At 40.7% G+C, this 13,315-nt stretch overlaps 1 protein-coding gene and 1 pseudogene across 1 annotated transcript; one reads left to right on the top strand and one right to left on the bottom strand.

Annotated features, from left to right (window-relative positions):
* Positions 1-879: 879 nt before the first annotated feature.
* On the bottom strand, positions 880-8,018 carry SPESP1 (sperm equatorial segment protein 1). The gene is made up of 3 exons (XM_014446952.2): positions 7,955-8,018; positions 4,769-5,739; positions 880-897 (listed from the first exon to the last, which is right to left on the bottom strand). Exons 1-3 carry the CDS (start codon positions 8,016-8,018, stop codon positions 880-882), a joined length of 1,053 nt encoding a protein of 350 aa, XP_014302438.2.
* Positions 8,019-13,172: 5,154 nt separating this feature from the next.
* Positions 13,173-13,315, top strand: LOC111823639 (annotated as a pseudogene).

The following is a 13,315-nucleotide window of genomic DNA, read 5'->3' as shown; positions in this document are numbered from 1 at the left end:
GTCACAATACAGAGAGACTTTGATCATTTTAACATTCCCACACTATATCTTGCTGGTCTATATTGATGTCATGTTAATTATATTTGGTAAACAAGAAGTGAGATGGTCTAAGGAAATGTGCCAGAGGGTAGAAGGTTTTATTCTATCACGATTCAGGAGTCGGTCAGATCAGGTGAATAGTCTGATCATGCCAATTCATCCTTCCATAAGATCAACTCTTTGTATCTCTCACTCCTTAATATTTAGAAACAAACACAGCAACTAATGAGCTTCTGGATTTTGTAGACAACATGTACTTCTTTGGGGACTATTGCTACAACCCATTTATTGGGTACCTTAGAAGGCTATCAGTTTTGAGTGAGGCTCTGATTAAGAGAGAGCTCTATTGCAAGTCCAGGTTTTGAGCAGCCCTGACATTTAGATGCTATAATCCAGCCTAGCCAAGGTGCTAGAGATATCCATGGTAGATAAGCACACTATGAAGAGTCTCTGGCAAGTCCCAACAAAAACCCTATAATTCAGACCTCAGCTTCCAGAGCAAAGCCCTACCTGCTGCAGCAGAAAAGAAGGTCCTGTTCCGAAAGGAGGTCCTGTTTGAAAAGGAGATCCTGAAGTGAATTTTTTTTTCTGAAGTGAATCTTAATAAAGAATGAGCACCTAACTGTGGAACATAAGCAACTATGAAACTGGAGTTATACATATTGTCAGATCCACCATGTCAAGAAATGGACCAAAGCAACAGTAATCCTTTGTATCATGGAAATGATATATTCAGGATTGAGCTTAGACAGACACAGAAGGCACAGATAAGCTACATAAACAAGTGAGCAAAACCTCTAAGACTGCCACATCTTTTGCAGCAACACTTTACCTCAAACTTCATGGGGTCCACACAACCTGATAAAGGAAGAAGGAAAACTTGGGTCTGATTTATGGATGTGTCAGGTTGGTATATTGGTATGAGCCAACTACTGCTGCAGCTCACCCCTACTCAAGGGTGTAACTAAAGAACAGGGCTGAGTGATGGTGAGGAATCCTCTCTGTGCCTAGGGCTTTGTAAAGAAAAGCCATCAGATTACTGAGTGGCCAGATTATTATGACCACCCCATCAATACTTCGTTGGGCCATCTTTTGCCTTCAATACTGTAGCGATTCTTCTTGGCATTGACTCCACGAGATGTTGAAAGGTGATGTGAGGAATCTGACACCATGCCTGATGAATAGCACTGTCCAGTTCTGTGAGATTTGATGGTTGTGGAACCAGCTGCCTGATGGCTCTTTTAACTTCATCCCACAAATGCTCAATTGGATTGAGATCTGGTGATTGTGGGACCACCTAAGCAAGGCAAAGTCTCCCTCATGTTCTTGAAACCACTCCTACACAATACGAGCACCGTGGCATGGTGCACTGTCTTGTTGGAAGAAGCCATCTCCATTGGTATATGCCGTCAACATGACAGGATGAACTTGATCAGCAACGATACTTAGGTATGTTGTGCTATTCAGACGTTGTTCCACATGAATTAAAGGGCCCAAATCATGCCAGGAAAACATGCCCCAAACCATAACACTGCCCCCACCAGCTTGAAGGGTTGTACTCATGCATGTGGGGTGCATGCTTTCATGCTGTTTCCGCCAAATTCTCACTCTGCCATCTGCATGATGCAACTGGAAACGTGATTCATCGGACCACATGACTTTTTTCCAATGCTCGACTGTCCAATCCTTGTGTTCCTGTGTGAATTGGAGACTTTTTATCTTGGTAACTGCAGACAGCAAAGGTGTTTGAACAGGCCTTTGGCTTCCATATCCCATACGATGGAGTGTCCGGCTAATTTGCCTACAAACGTCAGGTGGTCATAATAATCTGGCCACTCAGTGTATATGGACAGGAGTCCCCAACCCTGCTCCATAACTGGTCCATCCTAATGCAACTGAGGAATCCAAATCCTCACAACTTGATTGGTCCAAAAGGCACTGTTTTGATTGGTCAGAACAGAGCCCTTCTGATTGGCCAGGGCTGCACAGCTCTAATTGGATGGGGAAAGCCTCAGTCCTATTAGTTCTAATAGGATTCCAAGAACTCCTTTATAAGGGCTGACTAGATTAAAGAAATACAGTGCAGGTAGGCAATTCAGTGCAGGCTTGTCTGTGAAAAGCAGTTTGTGTGAGAGGCCTCTGTGCAGAAATGACTGCACAACTAATATATCTAGGTAATGATGATCCAAGGTTGAAAAAATTACAAAAGGGGCCACAACCAAATGATAAAACACAACACCATCTTGACAAGAAAAAAAAAAGGGAACAAAGAAAGAAAGAAAAAGAAAGACAAACCAAGTCTGACAAATTTTCTAGACCCAACTACCAATTTATAGAAAATACAGAGGACAGGAAAATATATACTAAATGGCATCATGGGGATACAGTCAGCAAAACTCATACTGTATAAAACCATAGATCAAATGACAAATTTCTTTGATAAATAAATTTCAAGGAGAACAGAGGTGGAGGAAAATCTTTAGATTAAAAGATATTTATGAGTCAAATCAACCAGTCTCAGTGTGTGAACTTTATTTGGATCTTGATTCATACAAATTCTAAATTTAAAAAATTAGAAAATTAGAAATGTTAACATTGACTGGATATTTGATGATATTAAAGAATTATTAAATTTGTATGTAATGATATTGTAGAAGTGGTTTTTAATAAAGCGTATAGAGCTTCACAGTTATATTTACAGATGAAAAAGTTATCAAAGATTTATTTTAACATAAAATATGGAAGAGGGGAAGGGGTAGGGGTTTAGGGAAATAAGACTGGTCATTAATAGATAATTGTTGAAACTGTTTAGTTTTGCACGTTTGAAATTTTCCATAGCAAAATTATTTTTAAAAATAAGCAACATCAGCTCAGCCGGTGTGGCTCAGTGGTTGTGTTGACCTATGAACCAGGAGGTCATGGTTTGATTCCATGTCAGGGCACATGCCTGGGTTGTGGGCTCCGTCTCCAATAGGGGGCATGCAGGAAGCAGCTGATCAATGATTCTCTCTCATCATTGATGTTTCTCTCTCTTCCTTTCTCTTCCTCTCTGAAATCAAGTATAGATATATAGATATATAATTCAACAATAGCAAATACTAAAGAGTTATAAAACAAAAACTATGTAGTCTTTTTTATAATATAGCTGATTGTGTGGCAATTATTTTTGATCTCTGAAACTCCCTCTGTCCCATATCCATTCAACTACCAAAATTCTGCTGATTCTACCCTTTTATTGCCATGTCTTTCCATCTAGTCCAAGCTAAATTTGTGTATGGTGTACTTCTATTTTTACCTACCTCCAAAACTGTAGCCAGAATGGTACTTTTTAAAAAACCCATTTAATCATACCCATCATACCCATCCTTTGCTTAAAATCCATGAATGACTTATTGATCATAGGATAAAGGCTAAAATTTTCAATATGCAGTGCAATGCCTTTCCTACCTCTGCCCTCGCCAGCTTTATAATGAGATGCACTCCCTTGCCTTTCTATATACTCCAGCTACTTCTTGAATTTGTCATATTCATTTTCAACCCAGAACTTTCACACATGCTGGTTCCTCTGCCTGGAATGCCCCCTTCCCCCTACACACTGTCATCCTTTAGATCTCACCTAAATGCTACCTTCTCAAGATAGCTTTTCCATTATTCTTGGTCTAGATGCAGTCAAATTTCTCACACCTTCATAACAACTTGTCACAACTGAAATTTAAATATTGTTAAAGTTATTTTTTAGTGTCTAACTTTCCTGCTATCCTGCTATGATATAATCTCAAAGAGAGAAGAAACTAGATCTTATTATTATATCCCAAAAGCCTGCTATTTTTTTCCGTTACATAGTAAAAGGTCATTGTATCTTTATTAAACTAATAATGACTGGATTGATGAATAAATAAATAAATTTAAATACTGGTCTGATTATAAAACAGAATTACCTTCACCATAATTACAGTATTACACAGTTAACTTTAATGATGTTAGTCATACTCCCAAATAAAAGATTTGCAAAGCTTCAATGTACACGTATATAAACAAACAAAGGAGGAAATAAGTGAGAACTACTCTACTACCAATTCTGTTTACAGTCCCTCACTGATAATCCACAAGTACTTACCAACAAAGAAAAAGAGATATCTTAATGTATCATCCACTTTTCAAAGGAGGCACACATATATTCAAATTAAAGTAGTTTTGATACAAGCTCTACTTTTCTATGCTATTCAGACAGAAAACACAGATTCTCTCAAGAGTAATAAAGACCATATACCCTAAACATTTACATTTATATGCTCATTTAAAACAAGCTACATATATAGATTGCACAGTCCTTAACTCTTATTTAATGGGTGAATTTAATTTATTCAAGTAAATCAAAGCTTAAATATTTTAAAGATTAGATCTTCGTAATTTTAAAAATAAATTAATGAAAGAAAACTACAAACTCCTGAACCAAACTTTTATTTTAAATTTTTTAGGCATATTAGTGCATACGAAAAATGTTCATAACATATGACATGTAAAGATGTTAGCACATTGAACTACAATAGAAAATATTTTATACAACTTTTGAATCACTAGTATACTTATTTCTCCTGTTAATGAATGCCAGTTAATGAATGACAGTTTTCTTAGATCACCTTTGTTATGGAACATCAAGTAGACTTAAAATTTTTATATTATTGTTTAATAACTTCCTAATAAGGTTTTGAGTTTGTAGTTGATTTACACATAATCTGTTTTTCAATATATGGATTACTGTACTAGCTTTCTGTCTCATCCCTGATGGAACATATTTAATATCTAAATATTGAGATAACTTAGATCTAGAATTATACAGCATGTTAATAATAGTTTCAATGTCATCACTTGGAAAACTGCTGCGTCCTACTGGTAATAACTGGGATTTATACATTTTTTGTAATCTGTGTTCTGCTGCCTCTGCTAAAGCAAGGCTTCGTTTTAGGTTCTCTCTAGAGGCTCGAATGTCCTCTCTATATTCTGGCTTGAGGCTCTCAACAAGAGGTACATGTTGTACTTCCGAACGAATATCTGATATTTTATCCAAAATTTCTTCATTACTCAAAATTAGTGGTTGACTTTCATATATTGGTATTTCATATTCCCCTGAGAGCTGAGGAACATCTTCTAGTTCTGTGGAGGTATCCCAGTCAGTGCTCCTACTTGAAGGACTTGGAGGTAATTCAGTAACATTTGGCCATAACATTGGTGCTCTAAATTGTGGCTCTGACTCTGATTCTGGCTCTGGCTCTGGCTCTGGCTCTGGCTCTGGCTCTGGCTCTTCTCTTTCAATATAAGGTACTTTTGAACTTAAAATAACAGAAATATTATTTGGTTTAATTGACCAGAATGGTGTACTTTTAGTATGTTTGTTCCTCCTTATTTCAGGTTGGAAGTCTCTAGTAGGGAAAGGTGTAGCTTTATCACTGATAGGATCGCTTAAAACATCATTCTCAGTTGAAGCTTTGTCATGTGAAATTAGCTCCTTAAATTGTGATACCTTCGGTCTCATAGAATAAACGTTATTTGAAGACTTCGGTTTCATAGAATAAATGTTATTTGGAGACTTTGATATTTTCTCTTGGCCTGGCTCCCTAGTGGGAACACTTAATACTAGATTCCGTAAAACTTGTACATAATGATTCAAGTTTTTTTCTTCATCAGGTGTCACAGTTATTCCTTAAGGGGGAAAAAATCAAATAATAAGTAACATTTATTATCATATATGATATAGTGACAAAATCTACTGGCCTATATTTACTTCATATGCTATCACTTGAAAGTTAAAATAAAGAACCAAGGAATAAAGCATATCTGACAGTCAACTCTCACTTAAAATTATTCTTTCAGATTCTTATTTAAAACAAATGAGCAAGATCAGTGCAAAAGTTGCATACTAACACAATTCTTTTTGCTATTACTCTCACATATAACTTATGATTCAGTAGGTAACTTATTAAAACAAAATTCGTGATTATGTCCTCCAACACAGTGGTGTGCTGAATTAGATTCATACTGACTCACCAGAGCCAATTGTTAAATTTTAGAAACTTTGTGAGCCAGATATTACATATAGACATCGTTCATAATTAAATTATCTGAATTTTCATTTAAATAAATTGTATTGAAAAGAAAAGTAATAAATATTCAAACTCATCACTTTCTTATTTTATTTCATTTCACTATTATCTATGTTCCTGAAGTTATTTACATCTAGGGTATCTGTATGGTAGAAATGCTATATAATGGTGTGCTACTATATCTCTTTCTACCTTTCTGTTCAGTGATGTCAAGCAGGTAGCTTGAAATCAGCCATGATGGGGCAAATGCTGTAAATCAGGACTTACCCTTCTTTCCAAAAAGCCAGTTAAACATTTACCAGTACACCACTGCCTTCAAACCAAAAATGATCTAACTATAGCCTGTGGGTCATCCCACCCAACTGTGTGTTTTTTTTTGTAAATAAAGTTTTATTGGAACCAGCCAGTCTTACCCATTTGTTTCTTTATTATCTACCAGAGGCCTGGTGAACAAATTCATGCACGGGTGGGGTCCAGCCCGCCTGCCCAGATTGGGGTGGGGGAGGCTGGTCAGGGGTGGGGCCAGCCAGGGGGAGGGGCTGTGGGCGGTTTGCTGGCTGGCTCCGCCCCCTAGTCGAACTCCCAGTGGAACTCCTAGTTGAGGGGACAATTTGCATATTAGGCTTTTTATTATATAGGATAGTTGCTTTTGGCTCCAACAGCAGAGTTGAGTAGTTGCAACAGAAACCACATGGCCTGAGAAGCTGAAAATACTACTTGGCCCTTTACAGAAAAGTTTGCAGATTCCTGTCTAAACCATCAATATTTCATACTTACAACAAAAATGACAGTTCTATTTATACTGGTATTTTGCAGCGTCTGAGTGGTGAAGCCTCTCATTTCCAATGTGGAAAACAAAAAAGACTACTGAATAAGATATTCTCAAATTCTGCCCAACTTCCCTACTCCTAGTCAGGAGTTTTAAATTTTAAGTGTTGGAACTTTATATTGCATGTAGTTTTGAATAGACTTTGCCACTATCATGAATACAAATTGATTTAATTCAAGGAAGTAAGTCACTTTAAAAAATATTTTTTAAAATTATTTCAGAGAGGAAGGGAGAGGGAAAGAGAGTTGGAAACATCAATGATGAGAGAGAGTCATTGATCAGCTGCCTCCTGCACACCCCACACTAGGGGTCAAACCCGCATCTCAGGCATATGCCCTGAACCAGGAATCAAACTCTGACCTCCTGATTCATAGGTCGACGCTCAACCACTGAGCCATGCTGGCCAGGTGTAAGTCACTTTTTACCAAACTCTAATGTACATCTACCTGAACCCTCCCTCTGCAAGTAAAATGAATCACAGTAGTAACAAACTTTCTAACTATAGCCTGTGGGTCATCTCCACCCAACTTGAAAGTGCCTGTTAAGGAGGCACTTTTTATTCAGCTTTATGAAAAGCAAAAAATAGCCCAAAAATGCTTTATATTTACATGTTTCACCTCTCTTCCTTAACTCTTCTGTTACAACTTAGAAAGACCAGATGAAGTTTAATCAAAATTGAAAGCATATTTCTAAATTTTAAAAGTCTTAATGAAAACAGTTTAGTGAGGCAATATGATAGCGGGAAGATACTAGACTGGAGATCTAGAGTCTAAAAGTGGATTCTACATTTTATGTCATGCTGAGAAAAGCCTTGCATACTCCAAGATCCATATAATGATGGTGGGTAAAAAGGGGAAGATATAGAACATAAGGTAGATTTTGGTATTATCTTTAATCACTAACATAGTATCAAACATTTTATCTATGAATTATGGATTTTTAAAAAAATGGACAGAAGGGTAACATACCAAACTCATATGGGTACTTGTCTCTGAGGAGAGGAAATGAGACTGAAGTTCGTCATTAAAGAGGACTTTAGACTTATCCATAACGAGAGGCCTGGTGGGGTCCCTCAGCCTGGCCTGTGCCCTCTCGCAGTCCGGGAGCCCTTGGGGGATGTCCAACTGATGGCTTAGGCCTGCTCCCTGCTGGACATCCTTAGCGCTGCTGCGGAGGCAGGAGAGGCTCCCACCACTGCTACTGCGCTTGCCAGCCATCAGTCCGGCTTGTGGCCGAGCAGTGCTCCCCCTGTGGGAGCACACTGACCACCAGGGGGCAGTTCAGGCCCCGGCCTCCCATTGCCCCACCTCTGGTGGCCTCCCTCTGCAGGTGGCAACCAGCAGGCTGATCAGGAGACGGCACCAGCAGGCAAGCGGCCGGCCCCACCCCCCGATTGCTCCTCCGCCACCACCAGTCGCCACCAATGGCCCCCGCCAACTGATCATCGTTCTGCCATTTGGTCAATTTGCATATTAGGCTTTTATTATATAGGATGTTTTACTCTCAAAAAAAAAAAACCACACACACACCGGCACACACACTTAATAAACCACTAAAAGTTAATAAACCTAATCACTTAATAAACCACTAAAAGTTACATTTTAAAAAATGAAATAACTTATTTATATATTCTCATATGTATAAAAAGCATTGTCCTAAATCTAGAGTTTCCTGAAGAAAAAGTAAGTATGTAGCCTTGAGTGCAGTAAAAAAAAAAAAAAAAAAAAAAGCAAGTCTTTGATTCTGGCCTGGCTCTACCACTTTCTAACATCATGACCTAAGGCAATTACTTACTTTCTCCAAACTATAAAATTAAAATTCTAGATTTGCCCTTTTCTCTCACAGAACCAAATAAATTAAATATTTAAAAATACTTCAAAAGCTACAGAGCACTATTTAAGATAATACTATTCTCTATAAAGGTAACTGCTTACACTTCTAATTTTAAAATAAGTTTATAAGTCCCTAAAAAGAACATTAAAAACATGTTTTGTTTCCTATTTGGTAAAACACAGGAAGCTGTTCCCCTAAAGACAGGAACAAGGTCAGGATACTAATATCTCCATTACTATATAACAGGGTGTGGAGGTATTAGTCAATGTAATAAGACAGGGGAAAGGAATGGAAGCATGAGAATTCAGAAGAAAAAGGCAAAACTATCTTTATATGTAGAAATTCATGCAAGAGTAGGCCTTCTTTGCCCCAGCTGCCGGCACCGGCTTCCCTCCAGCACCCGGGACCTGGGCTTCTCTCACAAAGGGAGGCCCCGCCCACCCACCGGCCAGTGGCCTGGGCCTCCCTCTGAGGGGTGATCATGGGGAGATGGCCAGGCCCCTCACCAGTCACATCGCACCCACCTTGGCTGACCTGGCACCAGTGGGTGTCATAGCTTGGTCCCAGATGGTTGTCCAGATGGTCATTCTGTTGTTCGGTCGATTTGCATATTACACTTTTATTATATAGGATAATTATACATCCAGACCACATAAAAGAATCAACTGAAAAACTATTACAAAGAATAAGAGAATGTAATAAAGTAGCAAATTAGAAAATCAATATACAAAAACCAACATCTAATAAAAGGGAAACATGCAAACTGACCGCACCTCTGCTATGCCCCAAGCCATGCCCACCAGCCAATCAGAGCAACTATATGCAAATTAACCCAACCAAGATGGCGGCCGGCAGCCATGAAGCTGGAGCAAGCAGGAGGCTTGGTTGCCCCAGCAATGGAGGAAGCCAAGCTTCCCACCTGCCCTGGCCGGCTGTGGCCTCCGCTCAAGACAACTAAGTTTCAATTATAGAAGATAAATAAATCCCAGATACCTGCTTCCAGCCAGCCTCCACTGGGAGCGTGGGTGGCTGGGGGCCGTGGCCAGCCTGCAAACAGCCATCAGCCCCTCACCCAGGCTGGCCACACCCTCATGGGGTGAGGGTCCCTGCTGGGGGGCTTGGCTAGCCTGCAAACAGCCATCAGCCACTCACCCAGGCTGGCCAGGCACCCCAGCAGGACCCCCTTCCCTGGAGGGGGTGTGGCCAGCCTGAAAACGGCCCTCAGCCCCTCACACAGGCTGGCCAGGCACCACAGCGGGACCCCCACCCTGATCGGGGACACCCTTCAGGGCAAACCAGCTGGCCCCCACCCATGCACCAGGCCTCTATCCTATATAATAAAAGGGTAATATGAAAATTGACCCTTACAGCAGAACGACTGGAATGACTGACCACCAGGGGGCAGATGCTCAATGCAGGATATGCCCCCTAGTGGTCAGTGCACTCCCACATGGGGGAGCTCTGCTCAGCCACAAGCCAGGCTGACGGCTGCCAGTACAGCGGTGGTGGTGGGAGCCTCTCCTGCCTCCTCAGCAGCGCTAAGGATGTCCGATTGCAGCTTAGGCCTGCTCCTCGCTGGCAAGTGGACACCCCCCGAGGGCTGCCGGGCTGCCAGAGGGATGTCTGACTGCCAGCTTAGGCCCAATCCCCCAGGGAGCGGGCCTAAGCCAGCAGGTAGACATCCCCCGAGGGGTCCCAGACTGTGAGAGGGCACAGGCCGGGCTGAGGGACCCCCCCCCCCCCCCGCCCCGAGTGCACAAATTTTTAGGACCTCTAGTCCTATATAATAAAAAGCTAATATGCAAATCGACCAAATGGCGGAATGACTGGTGCTATGATGCGCACCACCAGGGGGCAGACGCTCAATGCAGGAGATGCCCCCTGGTGGTCAGTGTGCTCCCACAGGGGAAGCACCACTCAGCCAGAAGCTGGGCTCATGGCTGGTGAGCACAGCAGCGGCCACAGTAGCGCTGAGGATGTCTGACTGTCGGACATCCCCAAGGGCTCCTAAACTGCAAGAGGGTGCAGGCTAGGCTGAGGGACCCCCTGGGTGCATGAATCTCATGCACCGGGCCTCTAGTACAAATATAAACCAGTTACAAGATAAAATGAGAGGGAAGATGCTATTTTGAAAACAAAAAAAAATTTAAATCTAATAATAAAGTTAAAAAGACATGCCCAAAATCTATATGAGGAATTATTCTAGGTTGAATATAGACATACAGAGATCAGGCTCTAATCCCGGGAACCTGTAAATGTTACTTTATATGGAAAAGGGGTATTTGCATATATGATTGAATTAAGGGTCTTGCCAAAGGGGATTATCCTAAATATAGTCACAAATGTTTTTATAAGATAGAGATGGAGAAAGAGATGTTACACACAGAGACAAGGAGGTGGTAATATGGAAGAGGTGGCAGAGATTAGTGTGGCCACAAGACAAAGAATGCTGGCAGCCACCAGTAGCTGAAAGAGGCAATAAAAATATTGGCTCTCAGAGCTTTCAGAAGGAGCACAGCTTTGCCCTACAACTTGATTCTAGCTCAGTGAAACTGATTTTAGACCCAGGCCTCTAGTAAGAGAATAAGTTTCTGCTGGTAATTTGTTATAACAACCTCAGAAAATGGACACAAGAATATAATAAAATCTAAAAGGCATAATGCAAACTTCTACAAATAGAAAGATAAACTGTGGGGAACCGATATAGGGCTAAGCCTCGGACTGACCTGTTGGCAAAGTCACAAACAAGTCCCAGCTTAGAGGGCACAGTCCTCTTAGCATAATTAGGCTTGACCTTATAACACTCCCTAGATCTTACCTGGGAAGCTAATGGGCTGAGGGAAGTGCAGGAAGTGTAACTATGGTCAAAACAAGTGAAACTCACAAGAACTGTGTAACTATGGTAACCACTACCTTGTTTACCTCTGACTACAAAAGGTTGATGCGGCCTGAGCACCAGTGGAAGTCCTTCTCCTTGAGTTGGACTTGCTCGCCTGGTTCCCCAATATTTCCAAATTATCTCATGTCTTTTCTCTTTCATTTGTGTGCGGCTCCTCTTCCAGGCCCTGAACCCTGAACCACACGGGACATGAGGGGAAACATTTACCAACAATAAACCATGTACTCAGACAAAAAGATTCAGTATCATAAAGATGCTTAGATGTCATATTCTGTTAATTCATACTTTTTTTTTATTTCAGAAAGGAAGGGAGAGGGAGAGAGAGAAACATCAATGATGAGAGAGAATCATTGATTGGCTGCCTCCTGCATGCCGCCTACTGAGGATCGAGCCCGCAATTCGCAGGCTGTTGCTCCATTCACTGAGCCAAACCAGCCAGGGCCATACATTTAATATGCTCCTAATATCAGTAGTTATTTTCTGAAGACAGAACAAATGGATTATGAAGTTCATTTGAAGAACAAATGAGTCAGAATAGCCAGAAAACCAGGAGCTATCCCTTATTAGATATTAAAATACAGTATAAAGCCTCTATTATAAAAATAGTTTAGCACTGCATATGAATAGATGAATGGAACAGAACAGAAAATACAGAAATAGACCGAATTGCATATTGAAATATAGCTCAAGATGAAAAAAGTTTTAATTTATAAATTATTCCAAATAATAAACAAAGAAGCCATTTATAACTAGAATATGATCATTTTCAATGATTATCAATATTAATGATATCACAAAAAGGTACAAAATTAGATATGCATCCTCATGAAAGAACATAAACCTTCAATGTAGCAGTCTTGCAAAAAAGGTCAAATTTGAATCTAACAGGACCTCTAGATCTAACTAACAATATGCAGACAATACATGGGACAACAAAGGAAAACATAAACTACACCATTGTGGGGCGCGGCTATAGGGTTAAGCCTTGGACTGACCTGTCGGCAAAGTCACAAACAAGTCCCAGCTTAGAGGGCACAGTCCTCTTAGCATAATTAGGTTTGACCTTATAAGCTCCCTAGATCTTATCTGGGAAGCTAATGGGCTGAGGGAGATGCAAGAAGTGCTGCCAAAACAAGTGAAACTCACAAGAACCGTGTAACTATGGTAACCACTACCTTGTTTACCTCTGACTATAAAATAAAGGCTCAGCTTGCCTCTGGATCTTTGTCTGTGGCCTCAGCCAGGCACAGGAAGATCCACAGAGACTAAAGAGAGCTATGCTGATCATCTGAACGCTGTCTCTGTATAAATCATTCTTCGCCGACTCCGTCCACACCTTTGGGAACCCCTGGCCCGCTGGGGCTGGACCCCGGTACACCATGGATATGTAATCGGCAAAATTTAGATTGCAGCAAACTACAGGGTATATGATCCAATTTCTTCAACACTATAGGTTAAAAGGAAATTAATGACCCCCTGGCAATGGGCAAGGAAACATCTGATTGGTGGTATTGCTCATATCAATCAGGGGCAAAGCAGATGTACAGTCCTTAGTTCATCCTAGCTTGATGTCTGTGTCGGTGGCCAGAGCTGTTTCATGCCTGAGGCACATTA

Source organism: Myotis lucifugus, unplaced genomic scaffold (assembly GCF_000147115.1).
Source record: "Myotis lucifugus unplaced genomic scaffold, Myoluc2.0 scaffold_589, whole genome shotgun sequence".
Lineage (NCBI taxonomy): Eukaryota > Metazoa > Chordata > Mammalia > Chiroptera > Vespertilionidae > Myotis > Myotis lucifugus.
This window is presented reverse-complemented; position numbering and strand designations above follow the sequence as displayed.

What these genes read in the sequence shown, in the direction of transcription:
- SPESP1 (XM_014446952.2), bottom strand. Translation starts at nt 8,018, where the DNA reads ATGGATAAGTCTAAAGTCCTCTTTAATGACGAACTTCAGTCTCATTTC. An exon ending in TTTCCTCTCCTCAGAGACAA is followed by an intron (nt 5,740 to 7,954) that starts GTACCCATATGA and finishes TTCCCCCTTAAG; the next exon opens with GAATAACTGTGACACCTGAT.